Source organism: the organism of the source record quoted next, unplaced genomic scaffold (assembly GCF_019419815.1).
Source record: "Pyrus x bretschneideri cultivar Hongxiangsu unplaced genomic scaffold, Pyrus_bretschneideri_v1 Contig41, whole genome shotgun sequence".
Classification (NCBI taxonomy): Eukaryota; Viridiplantae; Streptophyta; class Magnoliopsida; order Rosales; family Rosaceae; genus Pyrus; species Pyrus x bretschneideri.
Genome location: NW_025999735.1, coordinates 1641414 through 1655357, shown reverse-complemented (window position 1 = coordinate 1655357; position 13944 = coordinate 1641414). Strand labels below are relative to the sequence as shown.

The following is a 13944-nucleotide window of genomic DNA, read 5'->3' as shown; positions in this document are numbered from 1 at the left end:
ACAAAACAAACATTGTATCTGATTTTTTTTTTTTTTTTTTTTTTTTCAGAAACAGTGTTATGTTTTGGGTTCTCTAGAAACCATTTTATATTTTGGTTCTTTTTTTTTCAGAAACTTTTTCGTTAGTTTCTGCCATTAAACTTCTTTGAACTTGTTTCGGCGGCTTTGTTCCGATGAATGCTTCCTTTTTCAACTTTGATTTGAACTTTGATTTGGTTGTTTTTAAAATGGGGGAATTCGATTTGATAGGAAGACAGTGAGTTATTATGGCGGTTTTGTGCTGGGTTGAGGTTGCTGACAATTAATAAAAAAAAAAGTACAACAAGGTGAATTTAAACAGAAGACCTTGTAATATCTGCAGGTCAAAGACAAGCAATCCTACAGCCTTTATCCTTTTACAACAAATACATACCAAACAAACACTGAATTAAGCAAAGGTTTTCGACATTTCACAACAATACCAAAAACTAATGTCTACAACAATGCAGGCATTTCATCAAACAGTTTACAAGCAGACTCTTAGACACAAACAGAACACTCACAAGGTAATCGAAATCACTACGATTCAACGCCCGATTTCATCGGATCCAATTTCCGATCCCCTGTCTTGCTATTGTCGTAGTCGTTCTTGGCGAGGGTTATGGCGACGCGGTGTTGGTGGACACTTAGTTTTGGATGGTTTTTATTAAACTTTGAGCCCTTTTGGTTAAATAACATTTTGAGATAGTTTTTTGTTAAATATTTGTTGGTCCAAGCCCTTTTCATTAAAACTCCCTTTAAATATCCATATGATAAATGTGTGTGCGCGTGTGTGTATCTATGTATAGGATTAGGACCCATTTCTTGAAGGGGATAACTTAAGATGAGTGGTTGAAAGGAATACCATTGTCCAAACAATCCACAATGAAGTTCAGTAGTCCAAATTGTTTAGTTTTTAAATCCCCATCTAAGAATCATCCAAAAATCATTGGAATCTAAAATTGTTAATAAGGACTATGGTTGGATAAGATCCTGAAAGTTGAACAATTCTGATCTTTGGATTCCATTCATGGTTGGGCCCACTTGTGATCCTTTTTCATGAAATAGTAAAAAGTGATGTTGCTTAAGAAGGCCTCCCTGTATGTATTATACACACATATACATATATACATATATCGGTTAGGATCCAAGAACACATGTTTTTGACACACTTTTTGACACAATTTTTTGTTGGGCCTGCTTCATAATGTATTTCAACAATTCAACCGTCTATCTGTTATATCTTACCTCAAAGATCATGTTTACTAAAAGTCACCAAAATCTGAAATCATATGACTGTTAGATTAAATTTTGTTTGCACCATACTTGACCAATTTCGAAACTACCAAGCACCGGTCAACGTCATACCTTCAAGGACCCACTGAGGGGTTCATGTTGAGGCACTGCTGTCAAAGCACAAGAGTTTCCCTTCAATCAGGAGACCAATCACACACAACATATGTTAACGTTAGAATAAAGCTCACAGAGTCTCACATCGACTGCGGACAGAAGCTGTCTCCTCAACTATAAAAGGAGGTCATTCTCCTACAATTAATCTCTAATGTCATTATTGTATTTAAACTAGTCATTAGAACCCAATGATGATAGTTATACTTAAACTTATGTATTTATGCAAACCCTTCACTATTAATGAGAACTCATCTACTCCGTGGACGTAGCCAGACTTAGGGTGAACCACGTACATCTTATGTTTGCTTCCTTATATTTATCTATTTACGTATTATCCTCACCAAGTGACCGGAGCAACCGAGCGAAGGTTACAAACTTGACATTTTATATTGTTCCAAAGTCTCATTGATTTTGTGCATCAACATTTAGCGATGTTTGTGGGAAAAGACACTTCATTCCTACTCTCTTCAGCTTTGTCAAGTTGGTTTCCATCGTTCGTACACTCTCATTTGACCAGGCATCCCTCTTCAACGTGGGGAGCGAAGGAAGCCACAGCATATAGAATGACACTCCTCTTGTGCCTAGTGTGAGGTAGAGAAGGAAAGAACGAAAGAAGTTTGCTCTTTAAGCTAAAGTCGAAGAGTTGGAGGCTCAGAACAACAAGAGAGCAATGAATAATGAAATCCTTCATGAGCAGTATAAGAAGCTTTTCAAAATGCTCCATGAGGCTAGGCATACTCAGTCACACGAGCCCATTGTCCTTATGAACGTCAACCATCACCTGGGTACCTCCCAACACGGAGAGTTACCAGTCTTCAACATAGATATTCCTAATGAGGAGCGAGCTACTCATCAATGTATTGATCAACGTGAGACTTCTTTTAACCCAGTTACTTCGACCCGAAGTAAGAGAAGTGGAGGGAAACACTTCCTTGCAGAAGGAGGCATCTCTTTGCAGAGGGAGTGGAATGATCGAAAATTGTTTATCGTGACTGTCAAGACTTCCTAAGGCAACATCGAGAGAACCCCATCCACATAAGCTTAAAGATCAATGACCCAAGGGTTTTTGAAAGACTCGGTCTTCTACCACGACCCAGGCTAGCTACCAATCCAAGGAAGGAGCGACAAGTCTTAGAGGAACATGAGGGTATAGAGGACTCGGAGGTCTTCTGACATACATGCCTTAAAAATCAGTATGGTGAATCTAAGGAAAGACCATATGCCATTGATCAAACTTCCCTACTTCTAAAAGGTGATGGAAACTTAATTAGGAAGGCTCCAGTAATACATGACTCCACTCAGGACCCTATTATCCTGCAACTTCTTGAGGAAGTAAACAAGTTGAAGGTCGAACATCAAGGCAAGATACCTGATTGGAACCAACCAAGGACCGACCCTCTTACAAGAAGGATCATTGACACGTATCTCCAAGCAAAGACAAAGTAAAAGCTGGGCTTACAACTATATATCGGAAATGACGATCCGATTGAACACCTTAACCTCTTTGAGTCCACTATGGCATACCAGATACATACTAATGAAGAACGATGTCTTCTCTTCCGCTCCACCCTCTTTGGTGGAGCTCTGAACTTGTATTGCTGCATTCCACCTGGGACGGTAAATTTCCTTGAGGAGCTGAAGAAATTGTTTGTTTCTCAACACATTTTCCAAACCAATTGCTTGCACTCTGCAGATGACTTGTACACTATTTGCAGAAGCCAGGCAAATCACTACGTGAGTATGTCAGCCACTTTAGTTATGAGTATTCTTATTGCGTTGAGGTAGATGACAAGACTGCCCTTAAAGCCTTCACGACAGGTCTACGTGACTGTTTCTTCAAGTACATGATTAATGCCAACACTTGGAAGACTTACTCTGAAGTGATGGCACAGGCTTACAACCCTGCATTCGCCAAGGCAATGACATATCAAAGGAAACCCCCCATGGCTATCCCTTATCAACAAGTGGGAAATAGGAGCCAGATCCAACCAAGTTAGAAAACCTCGACCTTCCAGACAGTTGTTGCATCTCCCCTTGCCTTACCTAGCGCGTTATCGGAAAAACACACATATCAATCTCAAGGCAAGAAGAAATATTTCCATCCTCAACAGTCTCATTTTAGTAAGAAGAGTATGAGACACTATCACGATAACTAAGGGTATCGCTACAATAATGCCAGCCCTCAAGCAGTCAATGCAATGGGCCAAGTATAGGTTAAGACAGACCCTACCCCAGGTATGAAATATAAACACCTTTAAATGCCACATGCCCAACTATTTACCCACTTGATACCAAAGCCAAAGCCCAGGCAGCCAGATTATAAGTCCACGAAGAACATGAGCATGTTTTGCTGTTACCACGAGTATAATGACCATGACAGCGAGAAGTGTATCACCCTGTGTGACCATATTGAAGGTTTGGCACGCGAAGAGAAAATTGATCAATTTCTTCTTCACACTCCAAAGGATAACCGTAACCAACGCCAGGTGAACGTGATATATTCTATCATTGGTGGTACACCTCTCTCTGAATCACCCAGGTCCCTCGAGTAGCAAATAGTCATGCAGATGCCTTAGCTCGCTTTGGCTCGCCTTGCCTCTACAATGGAAGACGAGGTTGGAAGAAACATTCATGTTGAGTTGTTGGTAGCACCAAGCACCATTACCATGGAAGTATGCAACTTACAACAGGGGGATAATTGGATCACTCTGATTTATAAATTCCTTGCTCATGGCATCCCTTAGATGATAAATTTACAGCTAAGCAATTTCGATATAAGTCTCCCCACTACATGATCATTAATGACCAACTCTACAAGCTAGGTTTTACCCTGCAATACTTAAGGTGTCTTACACCTGTTGAGGGGGAAATTATCATTCGAGAGATACATGAAGGAGTATGTGGAGATCATGCTAGATCTCAGTCCCTAGCACACAAGGCTTTTCGCCAAGGATATTATTGGCCAACATTTCACCAAGATGCCATCAAAATATCTCGCTTATGTGACAAATGTCAAAGCTATGCAACTATTCCTCATTCCCTTTCTGAGTCTCTCACTCCTATGATCAGCCCTTGGCCCTTGGCCTAATGCTTATGGGGAAGCGCAAGTCATTATGCGATCGTTGCAGTTGACTACTTCACAAAGTGGGCCGCAGTAAAACCCTTGGCAACCATTATTGAGGCAAAGATAGAAGCCTTTGTATGGAAGAACATCATTTGCTGATTCAGCATTCCCAATACAATTGTCACTGACAATAGACGACAGTTTGACAACAAGAAGTTCAGGATTTTCTGCTTTAAGTTCAACATCAACTTATGTTTCGCCCCCCTCAGCTCATCCCCAGGCTAATGGACAAGTTGAGGCTATTAACAAGATAATCAAACGCACCTTGAAGACCAGCTTAGACAAGGCTAAATGTTGTTGGCCAGAACTTGTACCCTAGGTTTTTTGGTCATATCGAACTTCGTATCAGACTTCAACATGAGAAACTCCATTCTCACTTGCCTTTGGTACAGAGGCAATTATCCCAGTTAAGTTTGAGCAAGCAACATATCGAGTTAAGAACTACATGCAAAGTGAAAATGACAAACAACTCACCCTTAACTTAGATCTAGTCGAGGAACATAGGGACCAAGCTTACTTGAGGAACATCGTTTACAAGCAGCATGTCTCCAACTACTATGACTCTACGGTCAAACCTCGCTCTTTCAAAATGGGGAACTGGGTATTGAAGAAAAGACTACTATGTGACAGAGTCCCGAGCGAAGGCACACTTAGTCTAAATTGGGATGGACCATTTGAAGTTGTTGGCATCAGTTGCCTTGGCTCCTACAAGCTCAAAAGTTCCAATGGCAAGACCCTTAGCCATCCATGGAACACTGATCACATAAAGTACTATTACAGATAGACTCACATTATATAAGTGTTGAGCGATAACCAATTGACATCCTTTGTAAGGAAGACCATTTCACACGAACTTAATAAAAAGGTGATTCAGACAACTTCATCCAAACTCTTTTACATTCCTAGCACCGAAACACTTGGTCTCACACCGACCTAATAAAATTGTAACTCAAAACCTCAACTTAAATGACACCGCATACTCGAGTTCGAAGCTTCAACATCAATGCTTTCAACATGAAATAAAGTCTAAGCATCTGTCAACAAGACTATGCAAGTAAACAAACATCTTCAAAGTGTATTCATTCAATTATACTCAACTCATGGGTTGTATCCAAACAGAGGATCTATTCAAACATAGCCAAGCATTTATAAATGATAGTGCAAATACTTAGCACTTAACATCAAAATAAATGGTGCAATGTCGTAAAGATCTATACACAAAAAAGCCCTCAGGCACCTAACTTAACACACAACATCTATGCAACAAACTAATGCATGTAGGAAGTGAAGGCACTACGAATCATCCTTATCTAAGGTCGAACTCTTGATAATATCATGTTGTGTCTCGCCTCCATTACCATCACCGCCATCCTCGGCATTTCCAGGGCCATCCTCACCATGTTGAGTCTGCTCATCAACACTGGTGCTATCCTCAACTTTAGGATTAATAGTTAGACGGGATTCCTTAATTATAAATTATTATATATGTAAATACACATAATTCCTTAACTTTAGGATTAATAGTTGGACATGATTCCATAATTATAGGATTTGAACTAATTCGTTAATAACTTAAAACTCTCTTGTAGGAATTATAGGTTGGGTGATTTTGGGCTGATTATGAAGGATGAGAAGGTGAGTATTGCGTCTGCTGCTGGGCATCAAGTGAGAGTATCATCCCCATTTATGCTTAAAGTTATTACAGCATGGAAGGCTACACTGTTGCTCCACCATGAGTTGCAGATGATTGCACAATGACTTTTTTTAGAGAAACTCATTCATATTATCATAGTACTTGCTGCTCTACAATAATTTGATGATGATTCTTTTACCTGGGTGCTGTTTTGAATGATGCATGACCTTTTTTGCATTTAATTTCTTGTGTCCGTTTTAATCATGGCCTTTGAAATTTAATCCAACATTTAAAGTTATTATAACTTTTAATGGGACCCCCTATTTTTAACCATTGGATCAAATTTCAAGGGTCAGGATTATGTGGTCAGTAGGCTCAGATGGAAAGGGATCCAAAGATGATCCTTTTCCTTAATCATGGTTAAAGTGAAGCAAACAGTGTGGCTCATATGCAAGGTATGGTGTGGGAAAGTGATCCAGATGTCACACTTGGTTTCGTTGGTGTTTTATCTACCTGTATTATAGGATTATTTATTTATCTATTTATTTTAATCAATCTACCCTATTATATACTCTATGTATTATAGATTAATAGTAACTTATCTACCTATATCACTTGTTTTTGATAATTCATCTCAAATTAAATGTTTATCAACCTCTACCACAGGTTTTTGCTCATAGTTTGTAGAGTATATTTGCTTCCTAGGTATAAAGTATTTGCCTTCCTATATCATAGGTATATATGTAGGTAGACAATACTTTTGTTTATTTATCTGTATAATAGGTTTTTGTTTATAATCTACCTCACATGTTTTGGACTTAATTTGAAAAAAGCTGAATATTGTGGACTTGGATCAAAATGCACCAAATTTTAACTCAATTAATTCAAAATCTTATACGAGATGTGAGATTTGTAGATGCATAAAATACACTAAAAAATCTCTTCAATTCCCTTTGGTTCCTCAACTTTTTCAAATTATTCTAAATCAAATTTTAATTGAATACACCTAGATTGTTATAAACTTCTTTAAACTCTTAATTGAATACACTTAGATTTCTAAGAATTTTAATAAACCATGTTAAAATCCTAATAGAATACACATTGAATTTCAGATAATCATTTAAAATCCTAATTGAATCCTCCTAAATTCATTAAAATAATTAAAATCCCTCAAAATTCCAATTGAATACACCTCCAAAAAATTCTTTATCCAACCGCTAGATTCTTCTGTTGCCTTGTATGGAATTTCCGTGCAAGTAAAGTGCGTATGCCTCCTTTGGGTTCTACAAAACAAATGGGCTCTCAATGGGCCTCTTCTTTCGTTAATCAATCTGGGAAAGAGTTTCCACTTCCAACGTCGCAACGCACCGACCACACCTTCCATTTCTAATTTTCTCTCCGTCTTCATATAGCTCACAGAGCTTCTGAAAGCAGCAAAATCGAACACATTGCGAGTGCGAGCCATCATCGACAGCAATGGGGTTGGGATCGCTTGCTTCGAGGGCCCTGAGGCCCACAGCGTCAAGGCTCCTCAGCTCTCAGAACCCCAGACCCTTCTTCTCCTTCCACAGGGCGGTCTCAACCACGCCGGAGCTCCAGAACGCCGACCAATCAGCCGCGGCGGCCCAGCCCGACCCCCCCGCGGATCTCCCTCCTCGAACCCCTGTGGGCGGGGCCCGTGTCCACTTCCCGAATCCCGAAGATGCCATCGAGGTCTTTGTCGATGGATACCCCGTCAAAATCCCCAAGGGATTTACTGTGTTGCAGGCCTGTGAGGTCGCCGGCGTTGACATCCCTAGATTCTGCTACCATAGCCGGTTGTCGATTGCCGGTAACTGCCGTATGTGCCTTGTTGAGGTTGAGAAGTCCCCGAAGCCCGTCGCCTCCTGTGCCATGCCTGCCATGCCTGGTTAGGTTCCCCTCTAACCTCCTTTTTCAGCTTGTGTTAGCTGTTTGTTGCTTCAAAGTTCCGATTTTCGGACTTGCTTTCGGGGTTTTCTGTTTGTCGAATTCCTAATCTCTTTAGTGTATAACTTAATTGACCATTGGGGTTACATGTTTCCTCCGTAGAAGTGTGAATTATGATTCTATTTCACATTAGGATTTTCGGTAGTGCACAATTTTGCGAGGTTCTGATTATTGTTTTTGGATTCACAGTAACATTTTGATTTTGATATGATATTTTGTTAGTTGAGCAATACATTGTTTGGCTATGGCATAATTTGGTTGTGGTTACAGTAGAATTAAATTTTACTTTATCTTTTGGTGCATAAAATTATGATTTTTTGACAAAAGCTTCTTCTTAGGCATGAAAATTAAGACCGATACACCAATAGCAAAGAAGGCTCGAGAAGGGGTGATGGAGTTTCTGCTGATGAATCATCCCTTGGATTGTCCAATTTGCGATCAGGGAGGAGAATGTGATCTGCAGGATCAGTCTATGGCATTTGGATCTGATCGCGGCCGTTTTACTGAGGTGAAGAGATCCGTAGTTGATAAGAATCTTGGTCCTTTGGTGAAGACTGTAATGACTCGGTGTATTCAATGTACAAGGTCAGAATCCAGCATTACCTCTTCTTATACACCAAATATTCACTACAGTTCTAGTGAACTGTATGACTTTTTGGTAAAATTTTCTTCTAGTGTAATCTTTTTTATTCTAAAAAAATACACATTTTTGATGCTAAATATTGTCGTAGTTTTACCTCTAAAAGTACACAATCTCTAAGTGTTGGTAGTCTATTTGTAGTGTTTTGTGTTCGACAGTGAGTTACTGAATGATCAATCTATTTGTTGTTTGGTGTTATGTATTTTTAGTGATGCTAAATATTGTCGCAGTTTTACCTCTAAAAGTACACAATCTGTAAGAGTTGTTAGTCTATCCCTAGTCTATTGCATTCGACAGTGAGTTACTGAATGATTGATCTTTTTGTTGTTTGGTGTTAGTGTATTTTTGGTGATGCTAAATATTGTCGTAGTTTTACCTTTAAATGTACACAATTTCTAAGAGTTGCTAGTCTATCCCTAGTGTATTGCATCTGACAGTGAGTTATGACATTTGGAAATCATGTAGTCCATGATGTTTTCTCTAGGTAGAGTAAGTTTTCAAATTAACAACGTACATCACATCGTTGATAGGGTTTAAGTTTATCACCTTCTTATAATAAATTTTTGATATATCAGAAAACAGTTGCATCATTCATCGACTTGGATAGAGCTCTTGTTTTATTTGTAGTTGCAAGCTTCTGATATTGAAAGTGCGTTTGGTTGAACAGGTGTGTCAGATTTGCAACTGAGGTTGCGGGGGTTCAGGACCTTGGCATGTTAGGTCGTGGCAGCGGAGAGGAAATTGGGACTTACGTCGAAAAACTTATGACAAGTGAGCTTTCCGGAAATGTGATAGATATCTGTCCAGTGGGAGCCCTAACCTCAAAACCGTTTGCATTTAAAGCTCGAAATTGGGAATTAAAGGGAACAGAGACCATTGATGTTACTGATGCTGTTGGATCCAACATTCGAATTGATAGCCGAGGTCCAGAGGTCTTGCGCATTGTCCCACGATTAAATGAGGTAGATTTTATTAGACTACTTTTGATGATTGTTATCTCTGAGACTAGGTTTCTGCATTACTAATATATGCCAATGATGATTACACTAAACTTCAAAACTTACAACTTGCATAGACTAAGATTTTTAACGTATGATGTAAGGGCTGATATTAGTCATTTTTAATTTCTCAAATATGTATAAATTCAAGTGCCAAGGTAGCTGAGATAAAACAGTTCTGATAATTGATGAATCATTAATTATTTCTTTTATTCCTGTTAATTGGATCGTTTGTTTTATTCATCTGGAAGTTGACAAGTCAAACTTCACTTGCTTCCCTCATCCTTCACCTTTTTATTTTATTTTATGAACAAACGATACTATCTACACTAAGGGGGTGGGGGAGTGGGCTAAGCCTCACAATAGGCTTGCAATAATTTGGTTCAAATTCGCCTTTGGTGAGAATCGAACCTAAGACCTTTCACTTACAAGTGAAGAGGAATACCACTAGACCGTAGTACTAAGTGGCCCCTCACCCTTCACCTTGAAAACCTTATAAAGCAGTGGGTTCCATAAGAAGATTGGGGCTCTCCAAATATGAGGCTCAATGGAGGGGTTGGGCCCTAAAGCTCGATTGTTGTGAAGGGTGAATGAGAAGGTGAAAATTAAGGATAAACATCTCAAACAAAGGGGCCTCAACTCTTTGGGGACTTCAATATGGGCTGCATGTAGATGTTTGGGACTTAAATATTGTCACTAGGCTCCAGAAAAGCTCATGGGAAGACATTATTCAAGGCATTAATTTGTTTTATTCTTGCTGCCAGGTTCAGTGGGTAATGGGGAAAGGGTGACGTTTTGATAAGAGAGGTGGGTGGGGTTTAATGCATATGCCTTTCTTTTCCTAGACTGTACAGATTATCATTCTCATATCTTTTCCATGTGCTTTAGTTCCTGTCATCTTCCTTTGAGCGAGAATTTTGGGTTTCATAGGAATTTGAATGCTCTGGATGTTCGGGAGGTGTTGTCCTTATTAACTTGGTCAATGGGTGCAGTGCTGGTCTTGTCCAGGGTGGATGGGGGAGATGGATGTTGGAGGCCGAAAGTACCGCCTAAGGCATAGGTGTTAGCGTGGTTTACCACTCACTGGAGTGTTAACACTTGTGTTAGCATTAACCATCTGTTTTTGTACTAGACATAGCATATGTATTTGGGTGGGAGGAGGGTATGGTATTGAGAAGTTGTGTGATGTCTATTATCTGGGTTATTTTGGTGGAAACTAATATGATGAATTTGAGAATGTGATTATCTCTGTGAGAGGGTTTGCATTTGTTAGAGATAATTCTTTCTCTGCATATGCCTTTCTATTCCTAGACTGTACAGATCATTACTCTCATTTCTTTTCCATGATAGGCGTGCTTTAGTTCCTGTCATCTTCCTTTCAGCGAGAAATTTGGGTTTCATTGGAATTTGAATGCTGTGGATTTTCAGGAGCTATTGTCCTTATTAACTTGATTAATGGGTGTAGTGCTGGTCTTGTCTAGGGCGGATAGGAGATGGATGTTGGAGGCCAAAAGCCCCACCTAAGTCACTGGTGCTAGCATGGATTATCACTAACTGGAGTGTTAACACTTGTGTTAGCGTTAACCATCTGTTTTGTACTATATATTTGCCTCAGTATGCATATATTTATGGGTGGGACAAGGGTATGTTACTGAGAAGATCTGTGATGGCTAGTATCGGATTATTTTGGTGGAAAGTAATACAGTGAGTTTTGAGCATGTAATTCTAAGAGGGTTTGCTTCTGTATTTGAGAGATGGTTCTTTCTCTGCAATTTTATTTTAATTGTAATGTAGTTGTTCACTAGGAGCCTGTGCTCTTTGCACTATTGGAGATTTCAATTGGTTGCACTTTTTCAGATCGGCGGTCCAAAAAGCAGGGTTGGCCTTGTCTTTTTGTTTGTTTGTTTGTTTGTTTGTGGGTTGGTTGATTGACCTGACTGTTAGTGACAGGCCTACTTCTCAGCCATGAACTTCTTGTTTTTGATCTTTTGACTAATTGTCTTCTTGAGTCCTGATGATTCATAGGAGCTACATTTGGACTACCCAAAACACTTTAATTGCAACCTAATCTTATGTCCGAGTCAAGAAATTTATCCTAGTCCGGTCTTTTAGTGTTAAACTTGAATGCCTGCTCCTGTCATGTTTTGATTCGGTCTCAGTTGTTCTGAATCTATCTCAACTGTCGTGAGTCCATATATTTTTCTTTTAAGTTTGCCATCAGTGTTGATGAGTGTTGATGCTTTTTAAATCTGCAAGTTACACCATGTTATTGAATTCTTCTTTAACACCATTTGAGTTCCTATTGGATGTTAATTACATGCACGTCATAAAATTTGCCAGTCTACTTGAGCGCTCTAGCACCACATATGCCACATATTAATAGACACTGAATTGTAAAACATACGGGTGTTATCATCCACCCTTTTATAGTAATACTTCCTTTGTATAATGTATTTGCTTACTACCTCGTGCAGGACATAAATGAAGAATGGATATCAGACAAGACTCGTTTCTGTTATGATGGTCTGAAGAGGCAGAGGTTAAATGACCCTATGATTCGTGGTGCTGATGGGCGCTTTAAGCCTGTGAGCTGGCGGGATGCCCTCGCTGTAGTTGCCGAGATGGCTCATCAAGTTAAACCAGAGGAGATTGTTGGGGTTGCTGGCCAGCTATCTGATGCTGAGTCCATGATGGCACTGAAGGACTTCTTAAATAAAATGGGGTCAAACAATGTCTGGTGTGAAGCAAATGGTTCAAACTGTGACGCTGATCTTCGATCTGGATATATTCTGAATACTAGCATCGCTGGTCTGGAGAAAGCAGATGCTTTTCTGTTGGTTGGTACCCAGGTATGTTTATGGTCATCTAATCATAATTTTTGCGGTCCAGTTTATGTGATTTCCACCTGCCTCTTACACGTTTGTATGACATGCTAAGGATTAGTGGATGGATAGGTAGGGACTAGTGGGGTCTTTGATCATCAGTGGATTCATTGTGTTTTGTGTTTTAATTCATACTGTCATATTATATTTACCAGCCAAGGGTAGAAGCTGCTATCGTAAATGCTAGAATCCGGAAGACTGTGCAAGCTACCCATGCCAAGGTTGGGTATGTTGGCCCTCCAGCTGATTTCAACTACGAACATGAGCATCTTGGCACAGGCCCTCAGACACTTCAAGAAATTGCTGAGCGTCGTCACCCATTTTCCTCAGTCCTCGCAAATGCCAAAAACCCTGCTATCATTGTCGGTGCTGGGGTCTTTGAGAGGAAAGACAAGGATGCAATTTTTTCTGCTGTTGAAGCCATTGGAAAATACGCTAATGTTGTAAGGCCTGATTGGAATGGATTCAATGTACTGCTTCTCAAAGCCGCCCAGGCTGCAGCACTTGACCTTGGACTTGTGCCAGAATCTGGAAACAGCATCGAGTCTGCAAAGTTTGTTTACCTGATGGGCGCTGATGATATCAGCTTGGAGAAGGTTCCAAGTGATGCATTTGTGGTTTATCAAGGGCATCATGGGGACCAGGGTGTGTATCGTGCCAATGTCATCCTTCCTGCGGCAGCATTCAGTGAAAAGGAAGGGACATATGTAAACACTGAAGGGTGCTCTCAGCAAACAGTACCTGCAGTTCCGACTGTCGGTGATGCCAGGGATGACTGGAAGATTATTCGGGCTCTATCTGAGGTGGCAGGTGTACGGCTGCCATATGATACACTTGGGGCCATCCGATCCCGGATTAGGACAGTGGCACCAAACATTTTGCAAGTAGACGAGAGAGAGCCAGCTACCTTTCCATCATCGATTAAGCCTGAGTCCACTCAGAAGGTGGATTCGACCCCATTTGGGACTGCTATCGAGAATTTCTATATGACTGATTCGATCACAAGAGCTTCAAAGATAATGGCACAATGCAGTTCATTGCTCCTGAAGAAGTGAGGATGGTTTTATGTTATTCGAATAAAGTCGCAAATTCACATTTATTTCTCCTGTTATGTTTATTGGGTTGTTTTGAGGCCCTGTTTGGCCAGAGCTTCTGGCACATTGGAAGTACTTCCAATAAAACTACTTTTAGGCTTTTGTTTCACATTACTTCAAATGAAATGTATTAGGATTTTTTGTGTACAACTATTTGCATTTATACTTTGGGATTTT

At 39.9% G+C, this 13944-nt stretch overlaps 1 protein-coding gene and 1 pseudogene across 1 annotated transcript; one reads left to right on the top strand and one right to left on the bottom strand.

The window, feature by feature from the left end:
• Window positions 1-7650, bottom strand: part of LOC103959485 — a 25245-nt pseudogene extending 17595 nt beyond the window's left edge.
• On the top strand, window positions 7598-13944 carry LOC103959447 (NADH dehydrogenase [ubiquinone] iron-sulfur protein 1, mitochondrial). Its single transcript, XM_009371792.2, has 5 exons — window positions 7598-8094; window positions 8492-8738; window positions 9461-9755; window positions 12266-12640; window positions 12829-13944. The coding sequence occupies exons 1-5, from the start codon at window positions 7662-7664 to the stop codon at window positions 13726-13728; spliced, it is 2250 nt and encodes a 749-aa protein (XP_009370067.2). The 5' UTR covers window positions 7598-7661; the 3' UTR covers window positions 13729-13944.